The sequence below is a fragment of the Zingiber officinale genome, chromosome 8B, assembly GCF_018446385.1.
Source record: "Zingiber officinale cultivar Zhangliang chromosome 8B, Zo_v1.1, whole genome shotgun sequence".
In the NCBI taxonomy this organism is placed as follows: domain Eukaryota; kingdom Viridiplantae; phylum Streptophyta; class Magnoliopsida; order Zingiberales; family Zingiberaceae; genus Zingiber; species Zingiber officinale.
This window is the reverse complement of record NC_056001.1, coordinates 43,013,707-43,029,499: the sequence shown is the minus strand read 5'-3', so window position 1 is coordinate 43,029,499 and position 15,793 is coordinate 43,013,707. Positions and strand designations below refer to the sequence as shown.

Sequence of the window (15,793 nt, the reverse complement as noted above, 5' to 3'; positions counted from 1 at the left end):
ATTCCGGTGAAGAGCAACCTTGCTCTGATACCACTTGTTAGGACCAAAAGTAGCTAGAGGGGGGGGTGAATAGCTCGTCGCGTTCGCTTGGTGCGCTTCGTTGCTTGGCGTTGCTTGTTTCTTCTTGGATGTGCAGCGGAAAATAAAGAAACAAATACAACCACGCTAACACTAGGATTTTACTTGGTATCCACCTCACAAGAGGTGACTAATCCAAGGATCCACACCAACGCACACACCCTCCACTAAATAAAACCTCCTTTGTGGTAACTACCAAGGGCGGAGAAGCCCTACAAGACTCAATACAAGAAGAAAGGGAAGGAGTACAAGAAATAGAAGCTTACAAGCTTTACAATGAGTACAAACCCTAACCCTAGCTTCTCTTCTTGGCTTTGATCCGCCTCTTGACTTGGAGAGCTTCCAAGATCCTTCAAGAACTGGCGATCTGAGCTTTGTGAGTGCTGTGGAGGAGCTGGCGAGAATCTGAGAAGTTGTCGTTAAAGTTCTACCGAAGACCACGCTCGCCTGCGGCTTTAAACCCGACGCAACGGTCGGATCCCGATCGATTCGAATGTTCCGAATCGATCGGGGAGGCTTTGGATCGATCCACGGATCGATCCGAGCGCCTGTTCGAAGGGACGCACCGGATCGATCCACGGATCGATCCAGCGCTATCGCGCGAAGCAGCCGCGTCCCGATCGATCGATCGGGACCTCGATCGATCCACGGATCGATCCGAGCTTCTGATTCCGGAAGAATGCGGATCGATCCACCGATCGATCACATCTGAATCGATCCACGGATCGATCCGGCGGTTTTGCCCAAACCAAGTCCCAAACCTCCTCACCAACATCCGGTCAACCTTGACTGTTGGTACATCATGCCTCGCATCCGGTCACTCCCTTGACTGCTAGGACTCCCCACCAAGTGTCCGGTCAATCCCTTTGACCCACTTGGACTTTTACTCGTCGTGCCAAGTATCCGGTCACTCCATTGACCTACTTGGACTTCCACTAGATGTCTGGTCAACCTTGACCCATCTGGACTTCCTTCCTTGCCAAGTATCCAGTCAATCCCTTTGACCTACTTGGACTTCCCAACACCAGATGTCCGATCATCCTTGATCCATCTGGATTTCCTTCCTTGCCAAGTATCCAGTCAATCCCTTTGACCTACTTGGACTTCCCAACACCAGATGTCCGATCATCCTTGATCCATCTGGATTTCCTTCCTTGCCTGGCTTCACTCACCAGGACTTTCACCTAGCTTCACTCACTAGGGTTTTCCATCTGCCTAGTTTCACTCACTAGGACTTTCACCTGGCTTCACTCACCAGGACTTTCACCTAGCTTCACTCACTAGGACTTTCACCTGGCTTCACTCACCAGGACTTTCACCTAGCTTCACTCACTAGGGTTTTCATTCTGCCTAGCTTCACTCACTAGGACTTTCACCTGGCTTCACTTACCAGGATTTCCTTCTGCCTAGCTTCACTCACTAGGACTTTCACCTGGCTTCACTCACCAGGATTTCCTTCTGCCTAGCTTCACTCACTAGGACTTTCACCTGGCTTCACTCACCAGGATTTCCTTCTGCCTAGTTTCACTCACTAGGACTTCCTTCTGCCTAACATGCCAGTTAGGACTTCCCAGTCAAGTATCCGGTCAACCTTGACCTACTTGACTCTTCTTCGATTGATGTCTTATTGTCAAACATCTAAACCCTAACCAAGACTCAGCTTGGTTAACCAGGTCACCCTTGACCTGAGAGATATTGCACCAACACCTTCAACGAAGAAGATCTTCTAGTGTTTTTCAACACATTGGATTAACAACTACCTAGGTTGTAACCAAGTAAAACTCTGACCTTTTACATACTATTTTTAAGTTATTATTTCTTTTATTATTGTTATTATGCTACTAATCAAATGATCGAGAAAGGGATTTATTTTTCTTGTTGACAATTCACCCCCTCTTATCGGCCTCGCTACACCAACAGTAAGTGCCTTCCCTTTCTGCTGCCTTGGTAACCAATTGAACATACAACCCACTCAATTCTTTATATCGCATATTGTTGCAAGTTGTTGGATCCAAACTACCTTTATTTGCAATTGAATCAATAACTCCAAAGTATCCACCTTTTCAATATATACTCATTTGGAATTTTCATGATATTTTTCATCATAAATATTTTTAAAATATTAGAACACAAAATTCTAGTAAAATCATATCTTCTACGGCTACACTCAATTTTTTGACCCCATGAATCAAATGTAACTATATGATGATAACTCTTTTTGTAAGAAGTAACTTTGTATTTTATATATGATCCAACAACCTCTCAAATTTCTATACTAGAATCATGAGATTTGTACCACTCTTGTTAAAAACACTTATATGCCTCAGAAGTATAAATACAACTTGCATGCTTTAAAATTTCAATTGGAATCAATAGACATGTAACACTTGTATTTGATCTAAAATCAGTTTTTAACTCCTCATATCGACGATCATCAATCAGTCTTTGGAAGTGATTGAAAAAGTCTAAAAACTTATGTTGATAAGTGACGTACCTTTTCAAAATACTATTTATGCTCTCACTCCTTTAGGTTGTAGTCATATCCGTACAAAACATATGTCGTCCATATACTAAAGTCCATTTTTTTCTTTTATGCGTCTCAACCAATCATTGTCTTCAAGCGCATACTTGGTCAACATCATGTTCCAAGCTGAAATAAAATCTTCCTCTTCATCAAAATCATATATACATAAGGCAAAATCTTTAGTAAACTCTTTGAACTCAGAAAAAACTCCACTCAAATGTATTGCGGTATTTTGATAAATGTGCCAAATACACAAATGATGATGTGTTTCAGGCCATCTGGAAGCCAAAGTCTTCGCCATTGCTGCATCTTGATTTGTAAGAAAAGTTGTTGATTTTTATTCACACATAGCTTTGATAAATGTATCAAACAACCACTCAAACGTCAAAGAAGTTTCATCATATAATAAAGTTGCACAAAGAATTATGGATTACTTATGATGATTAACACCTACAAACAACACAATTTGACGACCTTTATTGTTCTTCCTGTAAGTTGTGTCAAAGTAAACAACATCTTCAAAATTGTCACAATTAGCTCTCATCTTAGCATCACACCAAAAAAATATTAGTTATCAAATCATCTTCATCAACTTAAATAGCATAAAAAAAATTAGGATCATCAAACTACATTTTCTGTAAATATTCTAATACACCTCATGTATCACCAACTCTGATATTTTTTGCTCTTTTGGATCGCAAGTAGTTGTTATAATCTTGAGGAATAAAACCTAAATTCTCCCTCCCACCTACTTGTCTCACCATAAAATCATGAGATGCTTTTAGGGGGATTTCCACATCACTTGCCATCTCAATTTGTATCGCCGCAGAAGAAGATATATTCCTATGACATCTGTAAAGGTAAATTTTGTTTGAACTTGAAATATAATGACTATGCTCTTTAACAAATTACTCCATAGTCAAATTATCATTTTTTTCGACAACTAACATTGATTTTAGCCTCACAACAAACTTTGTTTCAGGACTATTTGATTTTACATAAACATCTTGTTTGTTCTTTCCCCTTTTTTCTTGTGCACAACAACAAAAAATCCTGTCAACTAATTTATCCGATTTATCATTGTGGCTTTTACTCCTTATGTCAAATCCAACTTATTTAGCATATTTCAAATAAAACTCATATGCATTCTCTTCTATCTTAAATTCTATACCGATTTTTGACATCAATTATTCTGGGTCAGAACTCATTAATGACATGGTAGAGTTCATACCCTCATCAATAACATCAAACTCATTATCTCGATAGTCTTTCTTTGTATCAAAATTCAATCTACGAAAACTTGTAGATTCAACCAATAATAATTCTATGATAATTACCTTGACCCTGCAAAAAAAAAGCAACTAAGAAATGTATATATTTTTTACACATATCATAATACAATTCTATTAATAAAAAAATAAAAAAAGAGATAAGATTATGGTTATAGATAATGTGATGAACAAATGCATCACAACAATAAAAATATATATATTTTTTACACAAATCACAATACATTTTATTAGTGTATTTAGCACTAATCAATCTTAGTTTCTACAATGTACGAGGCAAGATGATTTAAGAAAAAAAAACTATACAAATAAAATAATATTTAGCACTGATCAATCTTAGTTTCATCAGCCACACAAACGATGCTATCAAATTATTCCAGTATAATAAGATTCAAGAAACAAAAACAAAATGACCTCAACCATTAACGTGTCAAAAAAATGAAACAACGTGAAAAAAGTTTGAATTTGCTAGAATCATCATACTTGAAAGACCAAAGATCTGGAGATTCCATCGGAAGCGATATGAACAATTTGATCGGAGATTTCACAGGGCAGGGAGGGTGTAATCGAGTCGAGCCGAGCCGAGCCAAACTCTTGAATATTTGAGTTTGACTCGTTTATAATCGAGTCGAACTCGAACTTTATTTAACGAATATCTTCATAGTTTACGAGCTTATTTGAGCTTTTATCGAGCCTAAACGAGCTTAATAAATATAAATTATAAATTTAAATATTTATTAAAAACTAAATTATATATTTAGAGAAAATTATAATACTTTTATTAAAATTTATAATTTTACTCTAATAAATAAATTTAATATATTTATCTATATTTTTCATAATTAGAGAGTAAAATCTATAAATTCAATATCAAAACTATTATTTTTTTATTTAAAAGTTTATTTATGGGTTTACTAACGAACAGGTTCACGAGTTAATAAGCCGAATATTGTGAAGCTTGAATTTGATTTGTTTATCTTAACGAGCCTCATTATATTAAACGAGCTTTTATCGAATCGAACTTCGAATATCTCATGAGCAGCTTGGCTCATTTACACCCCTACACGCGTCTGCAGGATCTTCGTCGAGGAAATGCGGAGATGGAGTTGGAGCTCCTGGATGCCTTCAAGAGGGGACGTCGTCGACTTCGGAAGGGGACGTCAATGATGCTGCTGGCGACTTCGGAAGGGGACGTCAATGGCACTGCCAGTGACCGTTGAAGGTGGGACGGATTAGAAGGCTGCAACTCGGAGAAAGGTTTAGGGTACAGACGGGTTCGGAGAGAAATTTTGGGAACAGAAGGGGTTCGGCGAGAGATTTATTTTGCTAACGCAATGTCACATGCTTCACAGGAATCATTATTCATTTTGGTCGTTATCTGTGTGGGATACTAGGATAGAAAAATTGAGGGATAAAAGATTTGAACCCGTGCGCATGATAAGAGCGAAGTGGTGAAAGGGTACAGACAATAAAATAAAGAACTTCTTTTCTCAAAATAAGGAAGGTTTCCTAACTAGAGTCCTTCCTGTCACATTTTAGGAGGGTGTATTGAATGGAAAACTTTCTAGGCAGAGCAAGAAGCTATGCATACGCTTTCTGGCTCAAGTACGGATCTTCGAGACAGTTGGCTCTTTGACACTTATAGCTTAGTGCTTATTTTACCGTACCATAATGATATTATTTCTTCATTTTATTATAAAATATTTTATTGAATGTTTGATTTCTCAAATAAAAAGTTATTATTTTAAGATAAAATATTTTTCATAATTTTTTATCTAGATTTTATCATGAAATCGAGGATATTTGAGATGAGTGATATTAAATTTTATTTATTTATTATTATTATTATTATTATTATTATTTTGTCTCCGTTGCTTTGTTGGATTTTTATATGGCGGTCCAAGTGTCTTTCTTCGTCTATAAAATTTTAGTTAATTTTAGTTAATTGGATTGATATGATAATTGTCTATATGAAACATGGCACATGGTACCGTATGGTTTGTATAGGCATGAAAAGGGATCTATGTCGCTAGAAAGCCAAAGCTCTATATCGCATAAAAAGGGATCAATGTCGTTGGTCCCCGGCTAAAGCCATGTAGATTAATTAACATGCGGTTCTGTCTGGTATTTTTTTGATTACGTGTCCTATTTTTTCTATAAATGTATCAAAATTGAGGATCGAACTGTGAGTGCTTGGATGACAATTTGGATGCCCTGTCGTTACATCATAACACCGGGATCATAGGAACAGGTTGACGGAGACGCTGGAGATAAATGAATCATCTTTTACCACATGATTTCCTCGTATGTAAGATGCATAACTCAATCAACTCTTAACTTAGTTAATTTGTTGGCTTAGTATTACACCAGCAAATAAAAAAATAATAATTCTAGTTAACATCATTGACTATATATCCTTGGTGTGATCGATTTGGCCTTACGAAAGTTTCCCACCGGTCACTAGGATAAATCGAGAAACACATGTGACGGTCAACCCAGAAGCCTAGCATCCTTTAGTTACATCCTTATTTAGAAGAAAATTTTCTATAAATATACTATAGTTGAGGATTGAATCATAGATACTTTGATAACAACCTAAATATTTTACCGTGACATCCTAATTCCGGGACATTACACGTATAAATAGAGCCAGTTAATTGGGTTGATATATATGTTAATTGTCGATATGAAACATGGCACATGGTACCATATGGTTGGTAGGTATGAGATGGGATCCATGTCGCTAGAAAGCCAAAGCTCGATGCATAACATAATACTCCTTTAGGATACTTGTGTTTAGCATTGGCAATGTCCATACTTTTGTTTGTCGACAAAAGTACAAACAGCGAAATGAGTAGCAATCCATCAATTGCTATAACCTAAATTTTATAATTAACTAAATATATAAACTATATTTTAAATCGATATAATAATATTATTGAAAGAAACTTAAATTTATACTTTGACATTAGCTTTAAAAGAGGCATGGCTTGAGCCTCCATTAAAATTTATTTTAAATATATTTAGCTGGTCGTACTTGTTTGAATTATATTTTAATTAAAAATTAATTGACTTACTTAGTCTATTTGATATATTTGAAAATTTTGTCCTGCTACTATTAGTGACGAATTACTAGCATGGTGAGACGATCCAGCCTTATTAGTGTTTGTATCACTTATTGCTAGCCTCCGCTGGTATAATCGAGTTGGTATTTGGACATGCATGGATTATTGTTCGATTCCTAATAAATATAAATATTATTTCGGATTATCTCATATCTCCTATCTAAAAAAACCACTTAACTAAGCTAAATAAGTCTCAATAATTTATCTCCTTCCAAAATATATGGGGTAGAGAAGCCGTTAAGATGATAACTTTGCTATTTGTGATTAGTATAACTTATTGCCAACCCAATATGCTATAGATTTTATGTTTCCTAATGTTAGTGACAACAAAATAAAAATATTAATTATATTAAACTTTGACCACATTTTAAAAAGGGGAAAAAATGCCCTTATATTTTTGGAATGATGAAGATAGCACCCTCTTTGAGTTTGTATCTAAAGGGGCGCTCCATCTTTGTATATAATTATCCGATTATTCACTATTATACTATTGTCATTATTATCTCTTTTTCATATATCTCACCTAAATCTTAAACCAAGGGCACATTATACTAGCTACGAATCCGTAGCTATTATACCGTTGTAGTAACTGCTACAACATGAATTAATGTTAGGTAAGAAGTACTTTATATCAAAAATATTTTTTTTTATCAAATTAATTAAAATTACATAAATATGAACAAAATCATTTCAACTCAATCAAAATAGCTTAAATACTATTGTAACCGCTATAATTTATAGCTACTATAATATATAACAAATATAAATCATAGCTATTATAACTAACAACTATGAATCATAACTTCTACAATAATATTTAAACAATTATAATAAGTTTGAGTAATTTTAACTAAAAAAAAAGTATTTTTGATATAAAAGCATATGAATAATAATTTTGATCAAATTGAAATAATTTGACCAAAGTTAATTTGATCAAAATTGATTCTATACATTATAGTAGTTACAAGTTATAATTGCTATAACATTAGAGCATTCACACCCGTTTCTCTATAATATCTCTAAAATTTTAAGATAAATCATCCATTTTATTAAATTTAGATAATTACTTTTCACTACACACTGCATCAGCTACTCTAAAATTTTCATTTCATCTTTTTTATTATTTTCTTCTCTCTTTCACCTTTTTATTATTATTTTCTCTCTCCTTATATAATATCTACTTTTCATTATCTATTCCATTCTCTTTATTTTTTTCTCTCTCACAAATTAAATAATATTTTAACATTTAGGGAATGTATTTGATTCCCTAAATTTAAAAAAAATACTATTTATAAAATTTAAATGAACGATAAATGAATTAGATAGCTGATATAAAGATTTTGTTACGTAAAATATAAAATTTAAGATAAGTTCTTCGTTTAGAAAAACTAATGCGGATGCTTTGCATTAGTGCTAGAATAAATTATTTCTATGTGGTAGTAGTTATGGAACACCCATAATTGCTAAAATAATATTAGAATAAGCAAATCAGAGTTCAAATCTCAATAGATAAATAATGATTTCTAATTATACATAAGTTATGCTTTAAATTTACTCAACAGACAAACTAAAGATAAGACCGTCTGTCTCTAAGATTAATTAGACATGGTTAGACTACAACAATTATTAAAAATATATATAATAAAAAAAAAATAAAGATATTTTTGAAATAAAGTATAACATGAGATGTCCTTTCTATAAATAATAGGAAAAAAATGTCTAGGCGCCCTTTTTAAATTATGTTATTTTGCCTGCGGATAAGAGATAATATCATTGGTAGTGGTTGATATTAAAAATAAATAAATAAATAAATAAAACATGCCTTCCATTAATTAATTATGAGAACTGATCTCGCATATTTCTGATTTGACTTTAGCATATTCTTAAACTCCACACTTATTAAATCTGGCCTCCTAATTTAATACCAATTATCTTTGGCTTCATGATAAGCTTAAATATTGCACCAACAAGTACACAATGCCTGCCAAAGTAAACGTGCATTGGAGACGTCCACAATGGACGCATAAACTACTCCAACCTTGTCCTTTGCATGCAATTATGCCGCATAAACTAAGCCCTTAAACAAGCATATCCTCCCTCAAATCCCTATTCCAAACACTTAATTAATTCAATTTCACTCCATAACTTTATCAATTAACCTCCTTCTCCTCCTCCATGGCTATGAACCCTAGCTAATAGTCTCCCTCTCGACTTTGTCCCCGATCCCTTCTCTACCGTTCGTTCACTTTGGCCGCCTTCTACCAGGTCAAGTTGCGGAAGCTAAGCTCTTTAAGGGCTTCTGTGATCAGGTCCATACGTTTAAGATAGTATGAACATGAACGATCGAATAAGGGTTCATGAGTTGATTCGTGCCCTCCATGAGGAACGTAAGAAGGTGGAAGCCTTCCAAAGTGAGCTGCCTTTGTGCCTTCAACTCATAGACCAATGTAAGGTTTTCAAAAAGCCTTTTTTCAATTCAAAAAAAAAAACCAAGAGTATTGTTGTATATGATCACGCGATATTATCATGATGTTTGGTTTGATGATGCATGACCATTGCAGCAATAGAGACCTACAAGCAGATGATGGATAGTGGTGGTGAGGGAAGATCAAGCTACAACACTGTAGTGGAGGAGATGGAACTCATTTCCTTAAACCCTAATCCACCTAATTGCGATAAGGCACTGCCGGACAGGCCTATAGCGGTCAGGGCTAGGCCAGGAGGAGCACTGTCAGTGATCGGCTACGATGATAACAATGATGATGCCGGCGACGAAGAGAACTTGCAAAGATCTCAATCGAGGAGGAAGGTGAGAAGGTATTGGTCGGAGGATTTGCACAAGAGGTTCTTGCATGCGTTGGAGCAATTAGGTGGTTGTGACGGTAAGTCTAGCCCACTGAGTAGTTGTTGAATTACTTCGTCATTGTTTACTTTCGAGTTTACTTTGTTGATCACCAAGTGATTGATGTAGTTGCCACACCGAAATACATAAGGAAGCTAATGAAGGTGGATGGGCTCACCAACGATGAGATCAAGAGTCATTTGCAGGCTAGTTTCACCATATAGACAATAATGTGATCTTGTTTAGCAAAGAATCTCTAGAGTATATAATCCTAAGCTTCTTATTTACTCATTTCATTATCGACTCATTTGAAGGTAGTATCTAACCTTTCTCTTTGGTTGTAGCATTTGCATTTATAGGTTGGATACATAAACATATTGTTATTTATCCATCATTATATATATGTATCCGCTTATCTTAACAACCTCTTGAAGGAGAGCTTTAGCGCACCAGTAAAATTATTGTCATGAGCAAACCGTTTCTTGTAAAATAAGACTACATGCAATATGACTCAATGTGATTTGACTCTTCCCCATAACTCCCATTGGTGGGAGTTTTATGTAATGGGCTACCCATTTATGTATCCTCTTTGTTCAATCCAAAAATTTCTTCTAATTTGTAGCTAGACACTCTTACAATGAGATTGAAACATGAAGAAACTAATAAGATCATACTTTCCTCAGAAGTTTCGACTTCACTCGAGAAGAAGTAACCCTGCAGGGTTATGTAGCAGCAGTAGTCCTCAGTCGGCTCAATTTGTGGTGGTGAGAGGAATATGGATTCCGACCCCGGCGGATGTTGCTGCTTCATCTAACACGCCTCCGGTGACAGCCGGTGCGCCGGAGGCCGGGATGCAACCGCTTCTCTTAACCCTGCCTTCACCCTTCATGTTCCTGGACCAAAGTCATGGGCCAACCAAAGAGATCAAGTAAGGCCCTATTTAACAGTTGCTACATTCTTGTAACTTTGAATGGAGTTTTTGTGATTTTTGTGCTGCCCTTTAACTTTCACCTTCAGAGTTGATGGTAGAGTGAAACACGTTTTTAAATTCATGGAAGATGAATTTGAGATCAATTCGTGTATATCGATTTCGATCGACATGAATTATGATAGCCGTGATTGTAGCACCGAATATGATAAGTCCTTGTTGATTGCCTAGAACAAATTTTATTGATTTCCTCTTTGAGGGACTTCTTGATCAAGGGAAAAATGGCTTTCCTTTAGTACATCAATTTTACACCATCTACAAAACCGATCGATTCAACACCATTTGGTTATCGAGTTTAAGTCCTCGGCGAAGCAAACCGGGCGGCGACGGCTGCACTTCGCGGCGACAAGCTCACTTGTTCCAGAGCCTGGACCTGCAGCTCTGAAGGGTAGTCCCTAACACACACAATTCTTGGTCCTGCACCTGTTGTCCACCTCAGAGAAAGTTGCTTCCCTAGCTGATAGGATTTGATGCCTTTCTTCGAGTTTATCCTTCGGAGTATCAGTTCCGAGGGGACGGTTTCTCGTTGATCCTCTTGTCGGTCCTCCTCGAGGAAGAGTTTCCTCTTCCAGAAGCTGCATTGTTGCTCAGTGTCATCAGATGATCTTTTGTATGATGCATCATTCTCAGTATCTGAACTGTTCAGATTTACTTCTTCATTCCCCTGATGGTCTTCGGCTATCGTTTGCTTATTGAACACGAGATCGAATTGCTTGTCTACTGAGCCATCAGGTTCTTCAGATACTTCAGTTTCAGGTTTTTCAGGTACACTTCTTTCAGCTATGACCAATTCTGAATGGCTTTTCCCAAGTCGACCGGCGAGTTCATCATCCTCTTCGGCTGGACTTTTCTGTTTGAATCAAATTGAATCCAATCAACCCCTCAAGGACTACAAACATGAATCAATAATGTAAGCATGATAAGTAGATACAATTCTTCTCACCTTGACATGAGTAAGATCCACATTGTTCTCCTCAAGAAAGCTCATAAATTCTTGGAAGTTCTCTTCGGTCGGGCGGTAGTGCCCGCTATGAGGCCACACAGCCTGGTAGAAACCGATGTCGAATCAGTTAACCGAATAGTCAGACATTACTTTCAGAATTCAAACTCATTTCTAACCTTCAGAATTCCATTTTCTACAACCAGTCTTCCAGCAGCAGAAGTAGCACCACCAGCAAGAAAGCTAGAGTGCTGAAATATGCCTTTCCTCTTCTGCAGAATTCGAAAACCGACACGATCGATCGCCCGTTAAGAAACAAGAATTCAGTTCATAAACTTTCTCAAAGGACTAGCTAGCAAACTGATTTTCACCTGTCCAACATACAATTCCTTTGAAGTGCTCAACACAAAAATCAACTTTGCACCTTTTGGACCATCGGATGAGTCTAGGAGTTGCCCGCTTTGCCGGTAGGAGAACTTCCCGTCTTCAATCGCGACTTCATAGGCCTCCCGTTCTTTCTGCAACAAGAGCAAAACAACCAATTCAAACACATGAAGCTCCATCAGAATTCTGTAATTCAGATTGTTGGAAGTGCTTACTGGACCAAGATACTTGATGCATTGTTGTTGGAGTTTAGATCGAGTGCACTGTTCTTCGAGATTCACCTCCTTTCCTTCTCCGACATCGAGCCTGATATCAGATAAACACAAGGAGGTGGCTCAATTCATGGATGTAGAAAATGGAGAAAATGTCCATACCAGAAAACAACGATCATACCAGTAGAAAAATGGCTGCCTACTCTCACATTGAACCCAACAATCATAGTAGAAATGGAGATTGTGTCCATAACGATGTCGCGGATCGATCTACTCATCGATCAAACACATTGAAAATAAGTAAAACAAACCCCAAAGAAGATGAAGCAACAAGGAATGATTCAAAAGTGGATACTCACTGCCTCTAGCCAATGCTGCAGAGCAAGTTTTTGAGCTTTCTCATCCTTGGACAAGCCCTTTCCGACCTTTGCAGCTTTGGTTCTTGCTCGAGACCACCGAGACACCGCCGATTCAGCCTTTTCGAGATCGAAGAACGACACCGAACTCCGCTTGAGCTGCACGAAATCTAACAGCTTCCACCTGAAACAAGCACAATTGCACACGTTGATCATCTGAAACCATATTCAAACTCGATCATAACAGAGGCCATATGTACCAGCGCTGCTCCACGAGGACGGCGCAATCCGCCAGCTGCCTTCTGGTCCTGAAGCTCTTGTAGACCTTCTGCAGCTTCACGGCGGCCTCGTGCTTGGGGCTGCCGGGGCCGACGAACTCCTCCGGCGAGGCGAATCGACGATTCGGAAAAGGGTTCAGCCTCGAGAATTTGGGGGAAACTGCAGGCCTCGAGAGAGTCCTCTTGGGGATCTCCATCTCCCTCCGGTTGAAACTCATCCGACGGCAGAAGGTCTTGAGCACGCAAGGATCGGAGTCGCGGCCGTTGAAGCTGACGGAGCGCAGAGTCGGCGGCCGAGAGAAGATAGCTTCGAGGCCATTGTTCATGGAGTCGTCGAGAACTCCGGGGAAGGAACGCAGCGACCGCATAAGAAGTCGAAATCTGCAGGGGGAGGAAAAGAAACGCCGATGGATGTTTTAAACTGATGATCAATAACAGTTTTTGTTTTTGTTTTAATTTCTCCGTCGATCCTTTGTAACAGAAAACTAGAAGGGGAATTAAAAACCACGACGAGCGAACGAGATCATGAAAAAGAACATGAAAATGATCGGGTGGGGAGACTCTTACTTTGGGATCAAAAGCCGCGCCGAAAGAAGAGGTTGAAGAAGCAGTTCTATGCGGTCGTTCCAAAATTGGTATGTACGCGTGCGTTTAAATAGGAAGGGAGGAAGAACGAGATGCCGGTGGCCGCTATGATATTTAATGAGGATACAGAGGAGAACATCGTCCTATCATGTCGAGCCACGTGTGCCAGCGAATCTACCGTGACGGTGAAGTACGGCGGGTACTTCCGACGAAGAGAAATTGGAGGATCCAGCGAAGCAAACGTTCACCGAGTGTCGAAGTAGGCGGTGTCCGATCTGTATGTGGTGGGGTGTTTAATCTTCTTTATTGCATTGATGGACCATATTAAATTTACTGCCCTGCAGGAAACTACACCGTTTCTCCATTCAAATTCATGTCATAAGTCAAAACTTTCCCCTCATAGAGCTAGCACAATAATATTAAATATTTCTCTTAAATATTTATAATCTTCAATTATACATCATACTTACTTTTTAAATATCTCAAATCTCATAATCAAATATCTTCTCAACCGAATATTTATGGATCTCACCTACCAAATATCTTACTCTCAAATATCTCAATTATATAATAAAATATCTCATCAACTATTGTAAATCACTTAAACTAAACACTTAAAAAATAGATAAAGTAATCATGACTCCTTATGAGGTCCACTTGCATGTCACTTAAAATGAAATCATCGAGCCCATTAATTTTTATTCACCTCTCAAATATCCTCACAACGGAAGATATTTGAAAAGAGGATATTTAGAGAAATATCTCGTCAAAATATCCTTTATTAGAGATGTCTTTAAAATCCTTAAAATAGCACATCTATGTTTTTTTTTTCATGTAATAAGATAAACAATAATATATATAAATATAATTTTTAAACTAATAAGATTATCATTTTCTTTAGAAAATATTAAAATCTATAAAATTATTATTATTTTTGTTATATTTATTCTAGTGCCGCAAAAAATAGCGGTTTTATCATTTTATAATGTAATAAGATAAATAATAATATATGTAAATATAATTTTTAAAATAATAAGATTATCATTCTCTTTAGAAAATATTAAAATCTATAAAATTATATATATATATTTTTGCTATATTTGTTGATTGGAAAGTTTTTTTTTTATTGTTTTTGCTTCTTTAAATTGAGTCGATCAAGTTAGTCTAGTGACTAGTTGAGTCTAGGACGGTAAACGAATAGAGTCAAGTCGAATTTTAGGATGTTCAAGTTTATTTGATAAGGTAACTGAACCAAGCCGAGTCGAGTCGAGGTTAAAATGAACTAAACTTTTGAAATGATTGTTCAAGCTTGACTTAGTTTATTTTTTATGAACTTGAACTTGTTTAAAGCTTGGCTTGAGCTTGGTTCGTTAATGTTATCGAGCTTTCAATTTAAACTTGACTTGAGCTTGATTTGAACCTGGTTCATTTAGATGTTATCAACTTTTCAATTCAAACTTATTAATTATTTGATTAGTTATTGAGTTTGATAATTTAAATTTATTTATTTATTTATTTTATTATTTATTTAGCATATTGATAAGAATTTTATTAATGATTATAGTTCGTGAACATTGTTAACAAATGTTATTCACGAATATTTTTCGCAAATATTATTCATGAACATTATTCACGAATATTGTGCACGAACATTGTTCATGAACATATATTGTTCACGAAGTTGTTTATGAACGTTTAACAAGTTGTTTAAGCTTATTTATTTAATTAACCTTCTGTATATTGAACGAACATAAATAATCTCTTACTAAACCGAACACCAAACTTATTCATGGATGTTTGATTTATTTACAGTCCTAGTTAAGTCAACATAGATGATGTTAAGCCCTACATGTCGTCCAACTTTATTAACACACGCATCATATGTTAACCTTCTTTCACTCAATTTTTTTTTAATGTTTTTATACTGATTTATCGTTGGATGGTCTAACTATGATACCTTATCTTCGGGCTTCCTTTGCTCAATTCATATTGAGTCAGATAACACTGAACTTAGGATGAGCACCTTAATCCCACAAAAAATTTTTATCTACTGTTAGAGTAAATCCAAAAGCGCTAATGAAACTTGACTTTTTCAGTTACATAGTAACCTCAGGAGCATTTACTAATTGATTAATGAATAAAAATGATTGACCAACCAATTAAATCGATTGAAGGACTCATCTTATCTCATC

General features: G+C 36.4%; 2 protein-coding genes across 2 annotated transcripts; one reads left to right on the top strand and one right to left on the bottom strand.

The window, feature by feature from the left end:
- Positions 1-9,239: 9,239 nt before the first annotated feature.
- LOC122013735 (transcription factor NIGT1-like) lies at positions 9,240-11,017 on the top strand. Its single transcript, XM_042569963.1, has 5 exons — positions 9,240-9,463; positions 9,578-9,898; positions 9,988-10,064; positions 10,542-10,786; positions 10,876-11,017. Exons 1-5 carry the CDS (start codon positions 9,346-9,348, stop codon positions 11,015-11,017), a joined length of 903 nt encoding a protein of 300 aa, XP_042425897.1. The 5' UTR covers positions 9,240-9,345.
- Positions 11,018-11,045: 28 nt separating this feature from the next.
- On the bottom strand, positions 11,046-13,828 carry LOC122016078 (IQ domain-containing protein IQM2-like). The gene is made up of 9 exons (XM_042573255.1): positions 13,584-13,828; positions 12,999-13,397; positions 12,742-12,922; positions 12,564-12,652; positions 12,386-12,476; positions 12,158-12,304; positions 11,966-12,058; positions 11,790-11,891; positions 11,046-11,696 (listed from the first exon to the last, which is right to left on the bottom strand). The coding sequence occupies exons 2-9, from the start codon at positions 13,382-13,384 to the stop codon at positions 11,142-11,144; spliced, it is 1,644 nt and encodes a 547-aa protein (XP_042429189.1). The 5' UTR covers positions 13,385-13,397; positions 13,584-13,828; the 3' UTR covers positions 11,046-11,141.
- Between the last annotated feature and the right edge of the window lie 1,965 nt (positions 13,829-15,793).